The sequence below is a fragment of the Patagioenas fasciata genome, chromosome 6 (genome assembly GCF_037038585.1).
Source record: "Patagioenas fasciata isolate bPatFas1 chromosome 6, bPatFas1.hap1, whole genome shotgun sequence".
Classification (NCBI taxonomy): Eukaryota; Metazoa; Chordata; class Aves; order Columbiformes; family Columbidae; genus Patagioenas; species Patagioenas fasciata.
In genome coordinates, this window is record NC_092525.1 from 22,624,387 (window position 1) to 22,645,599 (window position 21,213).

At 37.3% G+C, this 21,213-nt stretch overlaps 1 protein-coding gene across 4 annotated transcripts in view; it reads right to left on the reverse strand.

Annotated features, from left to right (window-relative positions):
• Nucleotides 1–330: 330 nt before the first annotated feature.
• Nucleotides 331–21,213, reverse strand: part of OSBPL9 (oxysterol binding protein like 9) — a 60,975-nt gene continuing 40,092 nt past the window's right edge. For 3 of the 4 annotated variants that reach the window (XM_065841727.2, XM_071810239.1, XM_065841729.2), the window contains 18 exons: nucleotides 19,275–19,304; nucleotides 18,660–18,710; nucleotides 14,410–14,448; nucleotides 11,461–11,554; nucleotides 10,823–10,924; nucleotides 8,762–8,921; nucleotides 7,964–8,076; nucleotides 7,572–7,690; nucleotides 6,064–6,149; nucleotides 5,643–5,817; nucleotides 4,117–4,201; nucleotides 3,753–3,863; nucleotides 3,330–3,393; nucleotides 3,079–3,219; nucleotides 2,150–2,228; nucleotides 1,714–1,805; nucleotides 1,131–1,266; nucleotides 331–1,035 (listed from right to left, as the gene is read on the reverse strand). In XM_065841727.2, the coding sequence (XP_065697799.1) occupies nucleotides 961–1,035; nucleotides 1,131–1,266; nucleotides 1,714–1,805; nucleotides 2,150–2,228; nucleotides 3,079–3,219; nucleotides 3,330–3,393; nucleotides 3,753–3,863; nucleotides 4,117–4,201; nucleotides 5,643–5,817; nucleotides 6,064–6,149; nucleotides 7,572–7,690; nucleotides 7,964–8,076; nucleotides 8,762–8,921; nucleotides 10,823–10,924; nucleotides 11,461–11,554; nucleotides 14,410–14,448; nucleotides 18,660–18,710; nucleotides 19,275–19,304 (1,752 nt within the window). In that variant the 3' untranslated portion in view covers nucleotides 331–960. The remainder of the gene's footprint in view (nucleotides 1,036–1,130; nucleotides 1,267–1,713; nucleotides 1,806–2,149; nucleotides 2,229–3,078; nucleotides 3,220–3,329; nucleotides 3,394–3,752; nucleotides 3,864–4,116; nucleotides 4,202–5,642; nucleotides 5,818–6,063; nucleotides 6,150–7,571; nucleotides 7,691–7,963; nucleotides 8,077–8,761; nucleotides 8,922–10,822; nucleotides 10,925–11,460; nucleotides 11,555–14,409; nucleotides 14,449–18,659; nucleotides 18,711–19,274; nucleotides 19,305–21,213) is intronic. The other variant, XM_065841728.2, reaches the window with a different exon arrangement.

The following is a 21,213-nucleotide window of genomic DNA, read 5'->3' on the forward strand; positions in this document are numbered from 1 at the left end:
GAGTTTGATTGCTACATGTAACTACTTACTTACTCAACTATTATTTAACTTCAAGCAAAAAGCCCAGAAGTGTAAAGAGTCCTGAAGTGCTGGCAAGCAGGCAGAGAAGCAAGGCGGGATGGAGAGTCCAGAAACATTCTACCATAGGTGCTGCAAATTCTGCTCTTTTCCTAGTTCATTAACTACTTTAAGAAGTAGGTTTAGCTGCAAGGATTCCGGTGGAAAAAAATACTATTAATGATTTAAACATAACACAATTGATCATCACTCAGCTGAAAAAGCAGTCTTGCTGCAAAGGTTTATTATGAAATAAATAAAAAGTCCATAAGAGAAGTTTGAAAAATCTATTTTATGAAGCTTAAGATGCATTGAGTAGAATTATGTATGGTTACATTTTAATCTCAAAATAACCAAGTTATTTTGGGCAAGACACTGAAATGCCAAAAGATTTGATTATCATACAGGTGGAAGATAACATTTACGTAGCATTTTCTAACAAACTGTCCCATCAAAGGAATCTTCATATTTACACATTGCAAACATTAGCTAGATTTAAATGACATCCTGCATTTTGTTTGTTTGTTTGTTTTTTAAATACATAGGACCCAGGAATATTATGCAACTGATACCAAATGCCTTGGCCTTCACAGTGGTTATAGAGTGTATCTGCCTCACGGCCCAGGTTCCCCGTGCTTTAGAAGCATCAGTTAACGGCTCTGACAGCCGCCTTTGGAAGCCTGAATACACCAACATAAGTTACTGCACAGCCAAGACGTTCCTTGTTTCATTGAATTGCTTATCTGCACTAGTAAGTCCAGTATCCCTGAGATAGGAACCACTGCAGTTGGAGGGGTCGGGTTCTCCGAACGGTACATACGTGATGATAACTGCTGACTCTTGGTATCAGATGTAAACTTTGCTAAGCCAAGGCTTGAATGTTTTTCTGGTTTTATAACCTGCTTAATGTTTATTGGCAGCAAGTCGTTTCAATAGCGGCTCATCATAAACCCAGCATTCTCCATCTTCATGGAATAACTAGAAACAAGGGAGTAATCAGATGTGAGCTTTTTACGGCTCGGTTGGAAAGAACCCAGGTTCAAGGACATTTAGACTCTTTGAATAAAGCTCACCCGTGTTTCCCATGGGGTCTCATTCTCCTTTCTGGCTCTGGCTTCAGCTCTTTGTCTTTCCTCAAGTGCATGTTTTGCAGCTGTGGCTGCATCAATGTCTCTAATTACTAAGTTGTAGGTTACGTCTTTCCATAAGCTGAAAAAAGAAATTTGAATGGAGACTGCTTTATAGCAGCAAAGTGCTACAAGGTTGTAGAAACTTAGAACTGGCTATTACTCATCAATATTATTTGTTTGAATTGGGCAGGTCTCACTTACCAAAAGACCAGAAAAGACCCAATATATATTAAACAACAGCAGCACTGGCTGTTGGCAGGATAGTGGAGGCTGCAGTGAGGCTCTCTCCGGAGCTCCCTGGAACATTTGGTCTCAACGAGGATGTGAGCAAGAGCTACCACTCTGCTCTTCCCCATTAAAACCCAACCTGCACATCTCTTGCATCTGTCTTGCAGCAAAGGCTGTCGGGGAGCACAGGCCACCATGCAGGGGTTGAATTAACACCAGGAGTCACACTCTGTACTGCAAACTTGGGTCTAACAAACAAACAAAAGTCTTAATTTGCTCATTTAACTAAAATTCTTACCAGCGAGACTCAAAGTCATCTTGGTCCTCCAATTTCCTTACCTTCTTCTTAATTATAGGCATTTTCTTGGTATCTATAAAGACAGCATTCTCCTAGAGAGTGAGATTTTAACAAACAAAATCAGTTCTTTATCTAGACTGAAAAGTTCTATACCCTCACACTCCAGTACACTGGTTGGCAGGAAATACATGAAAACACATCATTCTTTAGATTCTCTTCTTGCTATAAAAAAAATCAAGTTACCTTAAGCTAAATTAACAAAGTAAATTCAGGACTTTCAATCTCAAATGCAGTATTCTTGTGATCTTCTGGGCAGCTTCACAGGAATTCCCAACTATTAATGTTTGTTTTTAAAACACAAACAAAAAGCTTTTAAAGCCAAATATTCCATTTCTGATGAAAAAGAGAAAAAAGAAAAAGAAAAAAGCTGCTTTACCCCTGTTGTGTATTTAGCGTACATGACACCATTCCATTCTCCTTCAATTGTGCAGAAGGCTTTCTTGTCATTAGGAGAACTAAACAGAAAGAAACAGTCATTTCTTAGTTGTATTATAGTAAATGAAAGACCCCAAAAGATCAAAACTTCATCCTAGTTGCTGTACAGTCTGATTTATATCAGCCCTCAAAAGGTTCATCACGAAAAGATGACGGTTCTGTTTACAAGAGAGAAGTTTTGCATGAATTAGTTCAACTGGCTAAACCTGACAAGGTAGCGCTGTCCTAAGAAAGACAGGTCTTGCCTTAGGGCTGTATCTGCATTAAGAGCTTAGGAAACTAGTTACAAGCTTTCTAAACAGATTTAGAGTGGCAAGTTAAGTTTAAAAGGTTCCACAGACTTTAACTTCTTCCCCAGACTACTGGGAAACACAAACACTAGTTCACCAATGAATGGTGTCTAACAACGTGTGTCAGAAAGTGATTTAAAACCAAGTTCTGGACCTCGTTTTGTCAGCATCCACTTGCTGACGTTACAGCAGATCTCCAGTAAGACGAGAATCTCCACTGAATTCTCTGCTCCGGGCACCAAACCACTAATCTGAACAAATCAGTAAAAGCTGCAGCAAAGCCTTAATGACACATTATGAACAGCAGTATGACAAGGCTTGCTTCAGTATTTTTGTTTTTAGGAGAGATTAATGATGAAGAAGAAAATTTAAATTCCTTTTGGTCAACAGCTGAGAATGTTTTAGAGCAGGACAAGCAGTTTGCAGGCCTGTGCAGGTTTCCTTTCACTAATGACAGGTAATCATGAGCTACGTTACTCAGTGGAGCTGTTCCATTATTTTATACTCCTGACTGTCCTGAAAAAACATTGTCAGCATTTAAGTAGAGAAAAAGTGAGATTAAAGAAAGAGACCCCCTTACAAAATTTCAGCTGTAATTCTGTGCTTCTTTCCTCCATAAAATGGTTTTGTGTGGAAGACGATGGAAGCATTATAACCTGTCTTGGAGCAATTAATACTGCATTCGCCACCAAGTTCTATCCATGGCACAGTGAGAATAGACCTGCAATTATAAAGATATGTCTTTATTTATACCCTCTTAACTGATAAATTTTAAGCATGAAATATGAGAAGGCATTAAAAATGAAAATACCAAATAGAGCATTTACTTGCCTTCCGTAACCATTAGGAAAGGTCAAAATATAGTGTTCATCATAATCCAGGCATGTGACACAGCCTATCAAAGAAAAATAAAAACACATTAAAAAAACATCCAGCAAAATCCGTCATTTTCTCCTGAATTAATTCACTAAACCCAGGTACCACAAAAAGGAAAGGTGCTGAGCTTTATTTCCATGCTGAGATGCCCGGCTGCTGGAGGAGGCCAGGAGAGTTGTGTTTATGTGAAAAACTGGGCCCTACATGATTTCGGCACACAGTATGCAAGAGGAATCACTGATTCCTAGAAACATAAGCTCAAGTTACATAAAATCAAACACTGCTTACATTTAACAGGATGACTTTAAATATGTTTTGCAAAAATTCTAGTTGCAGAATGTAAATTTATCTTCTATTGTCAAATTCACACACACATACCTTGCCCTATGTTATGAACGCCAATAGACATTCCTAAGAATTTTGACTTGGTCCATATGTGAGCATTGAACTGTATCCTCTTGTTAAAACACTCGGCGTAAAATGCTGAAACTGAAGAAGAAGGTATTAAAAACAGCAGCACAAGACATTAGTACTGTTGTTTCCAAATTCAATCATTGGGAAATATCTAAGTGCCTCACGTGGCAACAGTCTGCAATTTGTTCTCACAAAAACAGCTTAAGAGAAATCTTTCAGCTTTTAAATTTGGAAAGAAAACATAAATCCATGATTTAAAGCAAGAGCTGACTTTGCTGTCACTCCTGTCCAGACGTCACCTCTCTGAGCACAGTGCCCGCCAGCTTACTTGGAGGATGATGAGAGACCTGCTCTGCCACGAACGTCACGTTGCTCTTACTGACCCAGGGGACTGGTCCTTCTGAAACCGGCTCCTGTGTGACAACAGAGAGGGTTTTCATCACTGCCAGTGTTCACAAAGCACTGCGTGTTTCCAAGAGAAGTTGCTTCCATGTTTAAGGGCTTCTAAAAACGTATTGCAGAGATTTTAACAGATTTGCCAGTTTGCCAATTCGATGGAGAATAAATCCTGACTCCTGAAACTATGACGCCTTCTAAAGAACATACAGCCTCTACTCTCTTGTTTTTAGGTATAAATGTATCCAAGGAGATGTATCTAAATACAACGGTTAAACTGGAAGAGTTATGTATAAACCTAATTATAAAGTAATATTTAAATCCATTTAATTTCTTACTAATAAAAATAGGTGGCAGAAATAGTTTTCATGTTTGCTTCTGAGAAAGTCTGATATGCATTTTAATCAGACTATATGTATCACAAAACCATTAAACAACATTCATGTCTCGTGGCAAATCATGAAAGGTATAATTAATCACTAGAAGCAATGGAAGCACAATTACACTACTGTCTGTGCCAGCAAATAGGAGTCCAAACATTCACCTCAGAAACAAGAGAAAGATCTGAGCAAACCCATTGCGGGGAGCAAATTAAATGGGAAAAAAATACACATTTTCTATCTAAACAGTCACATGTTTAGACAGACTACAGTGAAGCCACATGAAGCATCTCACAACAGCACTTCCCACATCATCATTTGCAACCTCCCAAGTTGAGAAGCCTAAATAAAGTATTAAAAAAAAAAGAAAAAGAAAACACAGCAGCCTGCACTGGATGTGCTGGAGCTTTTCTCTAGAATCGGTGGGACACTGTGCTGACTATGGTTCATGTGCATAAGACTGATTAATCCTTGAGTCTCGTTAAACTTGAGCAAATAAGAGAAAAACTCATACACTGGCAGCTGAATTCAGATTAGGAGGGTGGAACTACTGTTACTGTGTTCTTCACCACACACACCCCACTAAGGGACAAAAGGAAGAGTAATAGCCAGACATAGATGTACAACTATTATCTAAGCTCAGAATCCGAATTTGAGAAGCCTACAATAAGATTTTAAAAAGACAATTAAATACACAGGAAAAACTGCACTGCTTTCTAGGTTATAAGTGAGGGAAAGAAACTCGACTGTTAAAATACAAAGGTTTAGAGAAATTACTGAAAAAAAAATCAGAACTTTGGAACTCAGTGCTATGAAACGGTTCAGGAGAAAAGAGAACAATTTTGCAATGTCAAATAGTTCTAAAAAAACCTAATAGCTCAAATGCTCTTATACAAGATATTTTAAACCTCTCTCCAAAGAAAAAGAAGAGGAGGCTAGAATCAGTTAAGAAATTGCTATAGTTTGTCAGTTTGTGACTTAAACATAGCACAGGTCATTTCAGGCAGTAAATTAATGAAGCTTTGGTAATTATGTGCATGCATTCGAGGCACCAAAAAACATACCACAAGAAACTAACCATATCATCTTCACCTTCAGTGCCTGGTAACACCCAGTGGCATCGGAAGATCTCGCCCAAAATGGGATTGTAAGGCTTTTTAGCAACTGACCCTTTTCTTCCCGCATGAAAAGCTGAGAGGTACCATTTAACCACTTGAACCATTCGTTCCTTCGGATCCTTCTGATCACTAATGCTGCATGGGCCAAAAGAGAGAAAAGGAGGACAGGCACAATGAAATACAAGCAGGTACCTCAAACACAGGAAAGCTTTTTGGATGTTTGGTTGTTTTACAACTAGAACTTTGACTGCTTCGGCAGTTTTTCAAGCTTTAATCAAAACACAAACAATATTCTTCAAAACTGTCAACTTATTTTTGGTAGCCCACATGGCCATAAACAATATTAGAACCGATTAACGCTCTACTTTAAAAATCAAATACCTGACAAATAAGTCCGGATGTGCAAAAAAGTCAGCATACATTTCCAAAAGTGATCTTCTTTCCAGGATAAAAGTTGGAAGAACCACCTGGGTGAAGACAAACAATTCTTATGGTTCAAGATATGATAACATCCCACACAAAAGCATTCTATACACTGGCTGAAAATAGCACCCAGAGCACCCACGGCCTCCTGTGCCCATGAGCTCATCGTGTTCCCAGACTGACCAATGTGTTCTGACATATTCAACTCAGTTCCATTTTCTATAAAACCAAAGATCTAAAAGGAACTGTCTCTTGTCTTCTGTATATTCTAGTCCCACCTAGAGCATATCCAACTACACGCTAAGCTTATCAAAAGCTGTTCTTAATTACAGTAACACTGATTATTTAATTTCATCTATATGTACACTGCCAATTTTCAGTTATAGTCAGAATCTCATTCCATGTAGTTCCATCGTCTCGTGTGCCTCTCTATCAAGATGAAGGTTAATGTTTTCCCTGCTGCTTCTCTTCCCCAACAGCATTTGCAGGTTCCATTCCCATGGATCTGCTGTCGGCTTCAGTGTGGTGCAGACCGCTGTTGAAAGTGCCGTCGATTGCTGCTGTTGACTTCAAGTGACGCAAACAAGACACGTGTTCATGATGCTCGGCAGCTTGAGATCAGTAATTTTCAGCTATTCCAGAAGTTCCCAAAATAGACACAATTTTTTCCAATTCCTATTCAGAACTGCCAGAAACCTTCTGTAGTTTAGTTGTGAGCGGCTGGCTTTTTCACCAGAAAGGTTTTATCTTTTTATTGTCCATTGTGAGTTCCAGGTTGGACAGTTAAAAGTCATCTACTTAAGGAAATTATGACAGGATTGATCTCTCCTACTCTTTTTCCATCTGGAATTACTTTGTTTAAGTTTAACCAAGCTGCCTAGAAAGATCAACACCTTCAAAATGCTGTTCATTCTATCGTGAGACAGAAACGTGAATAGAATTGAAGAAAAATCCATCCAACTCTTTACTTGCCAGTCGTACATACAGCATTTTAAAATACACAAGCAACTTACTCAACAATATACCACTTAAGCAAAGCATTTCACTATATGTTTGATTTCCCCTTTTATTTAATTCATGTCCTATTGAATGTCCACAAACACTGGGATCTTGTAGATCTTTTTTTCTAGGAAGCTAAAGGACAGGAAAAACATTCCTACTGCATACAGCATTCCTGACATCCCAGCTTTACAGGCATTCCAAGGACCAGGTTCAAGGAGACCAAACAGCTATTTTTGATAGCAAACTATTTTCCCAAACATATTTTAGCAGTTGAATATTTTTATTCTGCATTCATTTTTCCCTTCCCAGTAACAACTCCTATTGAAATATACCATGCTAGAGAGAGATTATTGCTTAACTAGCTCTGAGAACAAACATGAATTATTCTTTTAACATTGAACTGGTTTACACAGAATTCAGGCTTTACTCCCACTCCCTTCCCCATGAACAGCCAGCAAGTTTACCTTTGTTAGATCCATTCCTAATCTAACTTGTGACAATAGATGCATAATAACACTCTTATGTTCTTCCACTGATTCTCCTTCCCCATCATCATCTTGATCATCAGGAGGATCAAAGAGATCTAGAAAGACCAAATTGCTTTTGTTTTTCTCTAAACCTTCAAAGACAGACTGTATTTAATTAGCATGTTATATTAGCTGTCAAACCAATATTATTTATAAATGTAAGGTTCTTAAATCCTACAATTCAACAGTCTTCCATTAGCAAAGAAACAGTAGAGAAACCATTCTCCACAAGTAGCTTGTCATATGTACATGATCATACATATATTGACAGAGTTTACACAGAGATTAACAATCAAGAGCTCCTCATGAAAGTTCAGGCAGTCACTTACCAGCATCATTTGTTCCATTAGACATGGAAGAATTGAGGGACTCTGTAGTATCTGGACGTTTCATGCTGCTTCCTGTGCTGCTCCGAGTCAGAACTGCAGCAGACCCTGAAGAACTAAAGAAGACTCATAAATGCCCAAAATTCAGTGAACTAATTCAGAACAAATCATTACAATTTGACATACATAGCCATCAGTTCCCTAAGGAGTTTACTGACAGACATCAATATACGTGCTAATTCACAGAAAACTTAAAATGGACTGTAGCCGATCAAATGGGAAACCCTGCAGTCTAAGGTAATAACAATCTGAAAGCATAAAACAGCTGACTAATTCCTCTTTGAAATGTGTAGCATCTCTTTAAACTAAGAAGAATAAATAGGGATTTTTATGAAAGGTCATCAACCTAAAAAAAAGAAATTTAGTAAAAGTGAGAGGGAATTGGCTATTTACCAAAAGCTGCAACCAATGCATATGAAATACTTCATGGTCTCAGATTAAATCTCCGAGCTGGTTGCTTCCTAAGTTTGGTTTACGTTAGAATTTTGCCAACATATATACCTGATGGAATAGGAAGGAGCAGAGGAGGAAAGTGCATCTCTCACAGGTGACTGTGCTGCAGGAAGGGCTCATCTTATTCTGTAACACGGAGTGGCTTTTTCGCCTCACTCTGCTTTTTTTTTTTTTAACTGATGTGGCTTATTTGCTTATTTAGCTTAACTAACTTCTACAAGCAGATAAGCCATGCTCTTGTAGGTAAAAATTGTATTCAGCATGCACTGCACACATTCAGCTACTTACTCCATACATCGCTTTGGGGAAGAACTGCTCTGATAGAATTCATCAGCATCATAGAATTCATCCTCACTGCTTGAGTAAGAAAAATCTGGGACTGTGTTTGGAGACAGGTTGACATGGCTTGGAGAAGTGAGACTGCTGCTAGGTGCTGACTGCCCACTTCCTATGAAGTATTAAAAATTACAAATTTAACAAAAACAAACAAGTTTAAAATCCACCAGTTCTAACTTAAGAGTAAGATGGTTCAAATCAATCAAGACCAACATGAACTCAAAAGGTATGATACCTTACGAAATTAGAAGTGACATTTCGTCAGGTTCACATTCAGTTTCATTTAACAGACAACAAGAGAAAGGTCACTAGGAAAATCAAGAACACAGAAAAACAGTAAAATATAAGGCTGTTTTCCCCAAAGCTGTTGATTAAAGGCAAAACAACAATATTGAAAACTTGTATAGATTCATAGCATGACTTATGTTGGAAGGGACCTCCGGAAGTCATCTGGTCCAATTCCTCACTTGAGTCTCAGATGACTTCAAAGTTATACTAGTTTGTTCAAAATCACATCCAATCAGGTTTTAAATCCCTCCCAAGATGATTCCATAATCTTTATGGAGAACCTATTTCAAAGTTTGATCACCCTCATCATAAAACAAAAACATTTCCTAGTATCTACTGGGAATTTCCCTTCTTACAACTTGCGCTGACTGCCTCATTCTTTTGTTGTACATCCCCAAGAGGAGCCCAGTTATATCTCCTTCATACCCTCCCAACAGCTGGCAGAAAACAGCAGTAACATCCATCTTTAGCTTGATCTTCCTAGGGCTGAACAAACCCAGCTTTGTCAGCCTCTAAGTACATCATGGGCCTCAACTTCCAAGTCTTGGTGGTCCATGTCTTTGTACCAGCCAAGCTGCAGCTAACCTCGTGCAAGAGGGCAGGCTGAGGGCAGCTGGCTGGAGGACTTGGCATTTGCCTTCACCAAACTTCACGAGGTTTCTGTCAGTCCACTTCCCCAGTCAGTCACAGCCTCTCCAAATGGGAGCTCTGTTCTCCCCAGTTTGGCAAGGTCCATGTCTAGGTCACCCAAGACATTCAGCAGTACTGGACTCAGTATCAAACCCTGAGAAACACCAAATAGTCACTTGGTTGCCATTTGGACCTCACACAGCTGATGGCAAATCTTGAGCCTCGCAGTCCAGCCAGTTTTCACTCAACTTGTATTCTACTTACCCAAACCATCTATTTCCAATTTACCTACAAATACATTTGGGACAAAATCTAATGGATACGGTTTCTAAAACAGGTTATGTGAATCCTGTCTCACTACCAACTCTCAGTTTTTCCAAAAAGTCATAGCAATAAAGACAAACCAGGTTAACACTGACACAGACCTTTTGTGGGGGTCTAAGGCACAGCAGAGGTCATTACACAACAATCATCAGAAACTATCTAGAAGATGAGATACTTAGAGTAAGACTAAAAAACCCAAACTTCCCATCAGATGGGGCAAATACTGTTTAAAACACATATCAGTGTTGTGGGAAGGAAGGGTAGTAATCAATTAACAACAAAATCATTTACATACAAGTTTAGAAAAAAAAACTTGGGAGGGAGCTGAAAGATTTTAACATGATTAGACAATATAATCGAGACAACTGATCAGGAAGTGACAGTCAATGCAGAGAGATCAATTAAAAATATGTTAAGTGTGTAGCTATGGTTTTAAGCCACCTTAAAATATCATAGGAATTGTAAACAGATAATTATAGCAACTTTTGTTTCAAGGTATCTATTGTAGTCCATCAGTGCAAGTTGCACTGATGGACACGAGAAAGGAAGCTGGTAATACTCCTGTGTCTTATGTATCCATAGAGGAGAGAAAGAGCAAAATAATTGAGTTTAACACAACACTGTAATATATGTTGATTAAAAGCAACACATACAAACACATATGTAGGCCAATACAATGTTATCTTAATAGCTAATTACAGTGGTTACAGATAAGTATATATTTGGGTTTTGTTTCTTGTACTTCAATAAGACAGTTACACAGAACCGTACCTGTACTATTTGGTGTTGGAGTCTGATTTCCAAGCGACGCTACTACAGGTCCCACTGGCAAAGATGAGGGTCGCTGCTCTGACTTGCACAACTGAGCAGGTTCTAGGGGATATTTTGATACGTTAAACCCAAAAGCCCCATTTAAATATGAGAACTATAACTTTTGTTGGGAAGGAGATTCCACATTATTTCACCTCACTTTCGAAAACTGAATCCGTTTCTATTAAAGCCATTCAGACAGAAAAAATGTTTCTGTCATTGTTATCTAGCTCTTTTTTATCATTAAGCAAAGATGGCTTTTAAAAAATGCAGTTATTTAGCTAGAAAATATGTATGTTTTCTGCAAATTATAGTTTCATTTATTTTAAGAAAGTATATTAGAAATGTAAGCTAGTAATTTAGAGCAAGTATGATAAAATACACCAGCTTATCCACAGAACTAAGGGTAGATTTACCTGGGGGCTGAAGAAGCTCCACACCTGCTCCTCTCCCTTCCTTTGCACCACTAACTGCACCTGTACTGACCGCGTGGGTGGCACAGAAGCTGCCCACCGTTCCGCAGCCCCAACATCTGGATTGCAGCTGCATCCTGCTCTGCTCTAGAGTATTCCCACAGAGGTTCTTTCTGCACACCATACCTGGAGGTATCACCGCTTGGGAAGGCATCGTGCTGATCACTGACTGCTCCAGAGGACTGGGCTGATAAACCGCGTCAACAGGGTTTATGGTGCTCTGAGACAAAAGAAAGAAAAGTACTTTTTTCCCCCCTCCGTTTAAAATAAATAAATAAAGTATAGATAGCAAGAACATTGTGAGCACAAGAAATGCCCAGATGCAAGACAGCAAATTCCTAAGAGAGAAAGTTAAACACAAATTGACAGTTGAGGACATGAGAAATACTTGCAAAGTGGTAATACTTCAATCCTTTACACAGATTTTACACTAAACTGAATTTGATACAGATTTGAATTGTCCTATAAAGAATTCTTATTTCAAGTTCTAGCTTCTGGTATTCATTCCAATGTCCATTAATAAATACTGCATGCAAACAGTGGAAAGGTAGATGCAAATTATCTGGCAAAATTTAGGATAAGTAAGCTGTATTTTAAAATTTTTTTCAAAAATTATTTTGTCCAGACCATAGTAAATCAACCCATAAATTAAATCAAGAATCATCAGCAAGGTGACAGTTTTCAGTGCATCTCCAGGAAAGGACATTTCAATCTACTTATGAAGGTGGGTACTTTGAAAATGAAGCACTGATTCGACCCAACACTCACAGAAGCCACCAACTTCAGGATAGGTTCTTGGCTTTTCTACAACAAGCCTCTTGGAAAACCAAATTGCAATGTCTTTTAATCCCAGCTAGCATGATTTTGCCTTGCTTCATTGGCCTGTAATTTTGTTATCTGTAATTTAAAACCACTGATCTGCATCAGAACTACAAAAATCTTTGCTTCAATTTGTTAGGAAATCTTGCTGCTGTGCTTAATAGATGAATATTAAGCACAGAAAGGTCATACAATATACAGTTCTACTTCAAAAAAAGTTCTGCTTTTTAAAAGTGTAGATAAGCTTTGCCTTTACATTTAGTCAGTATGTTTATTCCTGTCCTCTTTTTAGATCAATATTTAAAACATTAGAAAGAGAGTTTCCAACTGTCCTTCCCTCCCTTTAGTCTATTAATGACTACTTGCATGTAGACTGAGGGAAACAGTCATTTTAACCTTCCTCTGATTTTCCTACTAAAAGACGACTTCTCTCTTGCCTCCTTCTCTGGTTAACTGCAATTCTGAAATTTATCCTACATTAAAAATCAGTGAAGATTTTAATTTTTTTTATAGCACTGGATTTGTTTAATTGAAAACAAAACTATTACTCCCTTTTCTCTCTAAAAAAATCTCCAGCTTAAAATAAATGACATAAAAATTGTTCTGCACTCTCACTGGTGTTACTAATTAGTATACAAATAAATAATCCAGTATATATACTGTTATTCCACTGTATTCCAGCATAAAATCAACATCCCTTACACATCAACTGATTGTGCAATCATGCATGCAACACAGGTAGGTCCCTGTCCCACATACTTCACAGTTTAAAATCATGATTCCATCTTCAGAAGTACAAAAAATAAAAATCAAGATGGTCCTATGATACACAGGATGCTATTGCTAATCTCTCTCTCCCTTTGTTTTAGGGAAACTAATAATATATATGATACAGAAATGTATATGATACAGAAATATGACACAGGGGGGGAAAAAAAAAAATCAAACAAAACCAAAACCAAGGTAACTTTGGTTTTGTATGCAGGGTTGTAACCTTATCCTTAAACAATTCTCCACACTGCAACATGAAGTTTCGTTTGGATATTTTGGGTGTTGCCTTCATGGTTTAGAAGCAGATGAAGGCAGATCTGAAATTCTCCTACTCCGAGTTTAGTAACAACTTAGAACGAGCCACATAGAAACAGCAAGATCATCATCCCACCATGGTATCAAACATTAAACTTAGGCAGGAATATAGTCAAAGTGAAACCTTGACCTTTAGCCCAAGCTAACGTTGACCTCAAAAGCATCAAAATTTCAGTCTTCACAATCTGATGCATCGGTCAACACAGTCCTACAGAAATACCTGGTATTTCTCCCTAGTATAAGTCAGCCCACAGATAATCAGAATAGTGGCTAATCAAATTCAGACTAGAAGTTGTAATATCTATATGAAGTCTCTGCGTTGCAGATCAAACATTCATACCACCCCTACCCGCAGTAGCTTCCAGCTGCAGAACCTCTTTTCCAGAGCACACAACAGAACCTCCTCCAAGACACTAAGACCTGAGTTACGTGACTACCCACAGGTTAATTGTTCATCTTATTCACAATATGCATGAAATAAAAATCTGCATGTGCATCTTTACTCCAAAGTTCACACCAGAAAATCAGACCACTAATGCTGTGCATAATGGAAAGACAAATAAAGCCTGGGAATTACTGTCAGCTGTAATGAAAACACACTGTGATTTTTAGAGTTACGTTTTACGGAAACCAATCTCCTAAGAAAATTATCTGAAATGTACTCAAGTGACAAAAAGAGAACGAAGAAAGAGAAGTCACATGCAACTGAAACTAAAGGTGACAGAAGTTACATTAGAAGGGAGAAGTTATGTTAAAGAAGAAACATTGCTTAAACAGACATTATACAACTTCGCGTCAAATGAGCAGCAGTGTTGAAGGGACAAAGTACTGGAAGCACACGGAGAGCTGATCTGTTTCCCACAAAAAGATACTTCAGATGGAACACAAAACTGTTTCTATCCCAATAATTTCCCTTTCACCTGTTCACATGGCAGACTTTCATCTAAGTGTTCAGCTATAACACTGCCTTTGGAGACATTCGGCAGAAAACTGATCACGTTATTTTCTAAAGGTGTTAGCCCACCTCCAAAACTAATGACTCTGATTTTAACAAGACACTTGAAGCAGTAAATTAGAGAAAGGAGGTATGTTGCAAAATGAGTGGAAATTCAGGCCTCTGTTCACAATTCTGCAGAAATAAAGGGAGATAAATATTAGATTTAAACTTACTATAAGTCCATCTGCGTGCTTCTCCTCATTATTTTGGTCCTTAAGGAAGAAACGTTACAAATATCAACATAACAATCTTGCATGACTTATCAGTTCTGTGTTAAGTGAGAACAGCAAGTTTCTCTCAGGAACGTTTACGTTTTCAGCCATAAAATATTCCTCATCATGTGGTAACGTAACTAAACTTAGAAGATACAATTCTATACATAAGTCATTGCACCTCTGAAGATCAGAGTTTTCCACAGATCTGTCCACAAAAGTTTCAACAATTTCAAAACTATCCTTTCTGCACTGTAGAACACAATTACGCTTTGGAACGTAGGTTCTTCCCAAACAGCTAAGAGCCCCCAAAACACTGTTTGCAGCACCAGTGACGTCCTGAAAGCCAAAAGACAAAGTTCTCCATTTCTGAAGGACTGCAATCAGTACACAGCTCAAGTTTTCTAAAGCACCCTTTGCTTTTGAAAGGCACAGGGCCTTTTTAAGTTAAATGGTTTTAACTTTTGCTTTTTGGTATTCACTAGGTTTTAAAATGTTTTTGAGATTATTTACAATTTAGGATTTGGGGTTTTTTGCTTAAAAGCATATGTGAAAGAGCAGGTAATGCATGGAACAAAACTGTCATAAGGGGAAATTACATGAGCTACAGACAAGCTAATGCCCATCTACAGTTGGCATCGTTTAACACTGCACCAGCAACAGTATAAATTTTACTGAACACTAAGCCAAATCTTTTCACTTTGGCTGCAAAGTTCATATTAGCCATTATATCCATCCATAGCTTTGTTCAGTGTGAACCTCAAGACTTGTCTGCAGAGCATTTCCCCAAATTTCCAGTTGTTAAGAGGAACAAGGGGAAAAAAAAAACAACTGTAAAGAGTATTATGGAAGTTGGTACAGACTTACGTTTTGATACTTTATACATTCTTCCTTAGCTTATATAGTTGGCAACAGCCTGCTCAAATATCATGTCTGCTAGTTGACATTTCTTAAGAAAGGCTTTCCATGACAAAAATGACACTAAGGGCAATGACTTCCATTGGGTTGCAAACTTACAAAGAAGGAAGAATAACACCCGAGTCCAAATGAAATAAATATTTTTTTTTTTTTTTCCCCCCCAATGTACAGAATTTCCACATTATGCTATCATCTCTAAGACCTAAGAAATAAAACACAAAGATGCTGCATTGGTACTGAAGCTTGCTATCCTAGCCTAGTGACGCACAATCAGCACCGCAGCACCTTGAGGAATTAACGAAGGCAGAAACGCCACAAAACTGGGCAGGCAAGAATGACCAGAAATGATGAAGTGAAAAAGTCAAAAGATGCAAAACTAAATATTTAAATGATAAAAGCTACATCATAAAGCACTTTTTTCATATTTCTAAGACCATTACATGTGTTTTACAACACACACATCAGCAAAGCTGGGCATCCTCAGCTGTCGTACACACCAAGGGGACAACACAATCCAAGTGCTCCATCTATCCATCCCACTTCGTTTATTTTGATTGCTTTTTGATAAGCAACGTATGTGTTAGAACATATTCCTATTAAGCTGGTATTTGCTTCATTATTTTGAAAATGCCTTGGGTCACCTCAAGTACAAGTGGCACGATTGCACACTTGATTTACTGTAAGTTTAATGAAAATTTCACCGTCCGAGTCCTAAGGCAGCTTGTTTTAAGTGTCCACAAACTGCTCAACTTAACACAAAATTACAAAAACAACAAAAACAAACAACAAGCCAAAAACCACCAAAAAAACCTATGTTTGCCTCAGAGTACCCAAATAATCCAAATAACAAATAGCCGTGTATTTGAAACACGGGTGTTCTGAGTGTATAGAGAAGTGGTAACAATTTTTGAGGTATGCAAACAACCAGAAGGTAATTGTGAAGTCCGTCTCCTAGTCAGAAAGGCACTGTAGAAGTAAAAATGAAGTGCAGGGGTGGTGTTAATGATTTATTTGCAGCAGTGTAAGTCAGCAGCCATACTTGCCTTGCAGCTTTGGGAAAAAAAACTTGAAGAATCTTAAAAGGTTCTACACTGGGAAACAGAAAGCTATGAGTCAGACGCAGTACACTTTTACATGTATAATGCTTCATAAACATCCAACTTACAGAACTGTAAAAATAAAGCAAAACCCCCTCTATTCTTAATTTCCTACAGCAGTTTATAGAAAGGGGCAGACAGGGGGAAACAAATGTCATGTAGTCAACAAGTAAAGTTGCCTAAAATAGAGAGGAAGAAGAAGAGATGAAGTGGAATAAAGGTTATTAAAATAGCAGGAAGATTTATGGAGGGTATTTTTCACTATATGTGGATTAACTTTCAATTAGCTGCACATAAACCACTCATTTAAACCACCTTCACTCTTTCTACAAGAGATTTAGATACGGCTTAGGAAAAAAAGAATCCCACTCCCCAGTGGATAAACCCACTTGTTTACACTGGTTAATATTTACTGGTGCTGAAAGAAGGACTTGTGACTAGAGTAACACAAAGCAAGTTTTAGCATTTTTGAGGGACCCAAATTCCACCTATTTTTATGCTTAATATGGTAGTTGAATTAGTAAAGCACTGAATCCAATTAAAAAAAATGATGAAAAGTGCCTCTACAAGTTCAGTTTTGTCCATTAGCAGCAAACTACCTAATGAGCTTCAAAATATGCTTAGCATCAGCACAAGCTAAGCACTCATATTTGTCTGTCCCCCAATAAACTTTCCCATAGCAGAAATGGAATTTGATATTCAATAGAAACAATAAAGTTAACTCGGCCACCTATTACCAGCTTTGAGCAAGAACCTGAAAAACAGATTATAATTCTGCTCTTTCAGATTTGCTAATTACATAGCAGAGCTTACAAGTAAAGAACAAAATTTCATAGGAATTAAACCTCTGAAAATAACACCTATTAAATGCATTTATACACTAATGAGCAAGTCATTCTTTGCACAGGGTTTCTCTAACTGCTACCTTAATACAGCAAGTCTCACACAGCAGGATAAGAAAATCAGCACATTGACATCTCATCTATCTACAATTGACTCCACCAAATCCCCAAAGAATGACATACAGTCTGCTGGTTTCACTGTACCAAAACAATTCTAAATATACCCAGTACTCAACACCAGCAAATTATGAAGTACTGACAAGGCTTTTCTCGCTGTTGCGACAGTGAATTATTCAAATAGTACCACTGCATGTTAAATAAAGATTATTCTAGCTCTGGATTCATGTGGCACAAAACTCTTCCAATGTATCCTACTACTTGCAAAATTGTTTTGGTTTTATATAAACCCATTAACTAATGCACCTTTTCTTCAGAATTTTTAAGCTACTGACTGAAATTTGAATTTCACCCAATATGCATTGAGCCTTCTAGTGAATGACTGCTGATCCTAAAAGGTTCTAAATACTTCAATTTTCACTGGCCGCAAAATTTTTCACAATGTATCAGGCATCTAGAATGAAGACAAAGAGCAGTATTGTTTTGAAAGCTACAAAAAGAAAAAAGGTGATCTAGACTCCAGAAAAAAATGAATAACTTAAGCCTATTTCTGAATAAATCAGGATTCATTAAATTCATCATTATGTTCTGACAATACCATAAATTAATTTGCAAAACACCGTCTTCCTTCACTTTGGTTTCAAGTTACAAATCAGCAGCCTGTAACTAACATATCCTAAATACAGTACTTGACAAAAAACCCCGCCTCAAATCTCACTAAAGTTTGAAAAGTAACAAAATATTTCAGTGAAAAGCACAAGGGCACTACCCATATTGCATTCCCAAATAAAACAATTCTTACTTCAAGAAGTTCCAACGTCATCATGAACTTTAGACCTCTTAAAAACCTTGTAAAACCAACTTAGGTTATTAACATCACACCCTTCCCTTTTTCTTTTTATGTTAGCCACACTCTTAAATGAAGCAGAAATAAGAGTTTTGTTAAGTTTCTATTCTGTCACCCTTACGTTTGCTGGTGTTCTTATTTAGTCTAATAGCAAACTCTGAAAAAGAAAGTTAGCTCAAAATCAAAGCTTTGTTATCAACACAACTGTTACCATGAATATTAACAGGACTGACTGCTATGGAACTCAGGATCAATTTATACCATTTACACCTATCTATATATCTCCTGAATCATACAGAAAGCATGTTTAGATTTCAACTGTTTTCACACAGATTAATTATTAATTTTAATTAATATAATTAAAATTAAAAATATTTACAGTGTACTTACTTTAGCAATCTGTAGCAACACAATGCAGTGTTTTATTGATTCTACCATGCTCTAAGAAAACAAAAATAACAGAAAAAACCCCTTGCGTTACTATAATATTTGGTATTTACAGGTATTTTTATTATGACACAGAATATGAACTGAAATATTGGGTGAGAACTAAATGGACACTCACTTCTGTAGAACCCTTACTTTCCCTTCCCCCCTCTTTTTTTTTTCCAGAGACAGACAGGACCTAACAGGCAATGGTCGTATACTGAAATAGAGGAAATTCATCTTAAACATAAGAAAAAATTGTTTTATTCTATGGATGCTCAAACACTGGAACAGATTGCCAGAGAGGCTGTAGAGCCTCCATCCTTAGAGTTACACACAACAACTAGATTTGGTTCTTAGCAACCTGCTCTGTTCTCTGAGCATGGGACTGGGCTACAGACCTTCAGAGTCCCTTTCTAGCTCAACTGTTCTATGATTTTATGATTCAAAGGTGCTGGACATAAATCGGAATACAGCACCAGAACCACTTTTCTGCAAAAAGCTTTAAAAACATTCTCAAGAAAATAAGGTGAATTTCAGAATCTATATATGATAGATATAAAAATTAAATAGACTTACACTGGTTGTTTCTTTGAGACTTTCAATTTTCTGTAAAACAAAAATAGTGTGGTTAAAGACAGCTCTTCCAGCATCTAGTTCAACCTAAATACTGTACGAACACTACATTTTAAATTGACATAGGAGAGAAAAAGCAACCTGTATGCTAAAGACTGTTTCTGTATAGACACAATTTTCATTTTGTAATGGACAAGACAGAAGCCAAACTGACACGTAAAGCTTAAAGATGACAAAATAAGGAATTTTTGATCAGTGACATTATGCATATTTATCCAAAGTCTACACTTTGGTTTTACACAGCACAATCAAAACCAACATACAATACTAAGATTCACTCTAAGTTCAGTTTATACCTTATATAGGGTACTGAATGGTGGAACATTCCAACAATCAATATTACCTGAAATTACCATCATACAAGTACAATAAACATACGCAGTTAAGCAAAGTTTAAAAAAAATCATGGAAAATAACAGTGCACACATGTTTCTACTCTTTCTAAGCTTCCAGTAAAAGTGCATCTGGAAATCTGCCTACTTAATTTTATCTAGAAACACTGGTTCTTAAAGATTTCCTGTGTGGAATTGCACTTCAGGCACGCAAAAGGCATCTGCACGCCGCTTTACACAGAAGCACAACCTATCTAAGAGGCATATGCATCCTGTTGATGTCCTTGGCTCTGTCTGCAGAAGGCAAAATTATTAAATTGGTCTCAGCACTGAACCTCTACGAATTCAATTACAGGACCTCTTTGTTTTGATTAATATGAGTCTCATGTGACTAGAGTCACAGCCTTTATGAATCTTGAATAACGGAAGTGTGTAAAGGGACATTTTTTCCTCACACAGCCCTGCAAACCCAATTCTACACTGTAAGAGAGCAACACGCATCTCTAGATCTACAGAAATGAATAGTCTCAGCTTGTGGATTAAAAAAAAAAAAAAAAAATCAAAATGCACTGACGGTTTCTCAGCCAACACCTGGGGAATTTTTTTTTCAGTTATGCTCTTTTCTCTATACTATTCAAAGGATGCTATAGATTTTCTTCATGATTTAATTGTCAAGAGGCAGCCAAATAGCACCCAGCCCCAGCCTTTGCCACTGGAAAGACTGGACCATGCTGATCTATGAAGTAGCGTATCAGGCATGTTATATCACAACATTATATAATATTTACTTCTGCTACTAGCAGAGAAATATGCCAACAGCTAAAAATTCATTTGTCTTCTTTTTCATGTCTCTACTATACTTCCAGTCCAAACTTTATGAACACATTTTGAAAAAAGCATTTAAGTATGACAGTGGTGAAGTTTTGAGCCTTTTAGCAGCAAAACAGAATAGGCAATGTACCCAAACATCCAGATCTTGTCAGATGAAAGATTATGCAGCTGAAATAAATCATTCTGCCTCAAAACTTTACAGCCAACTGTAGGCAGCTGTCAGCAGTTTTGATTATTCTTTATGTATTTTTCCCCAATGTGGTATAGAGTATTTACACACCAAGTAACTTAGTGTCTCATTCCCTTCACTGATACAATATTTGCTGAAAATCTGACAGTGATGTCTAGCCATATAATGGAATTCAGTAAAGCTGTTTTCCCCCTACCCATCTGTAATTTTCCAAACAGTAGATTAAGATATTGCTATTCTCACACATAGGTACAGAAAAAAATAAAAGGGAATTTGTCCAAGATCACACTGAAGATCTGAAATGAGAAAAACCTCAGGGCACCTGGTTTCCAAGGCCTATCCACAAATTATACAATCATAATATTTTCCTCTGTGGAAATGAATTATTTGTGAGCTGGCCAACTTTAGTAACAGCACACATTAATTCAATATTTTTCACATTTGTGCTGTATGGATACCTTGCAAGAATACAGTACAGGGAACTGGAATTCTGTCTTTAAAAATTTACACAAAATTATGAGAATAAATA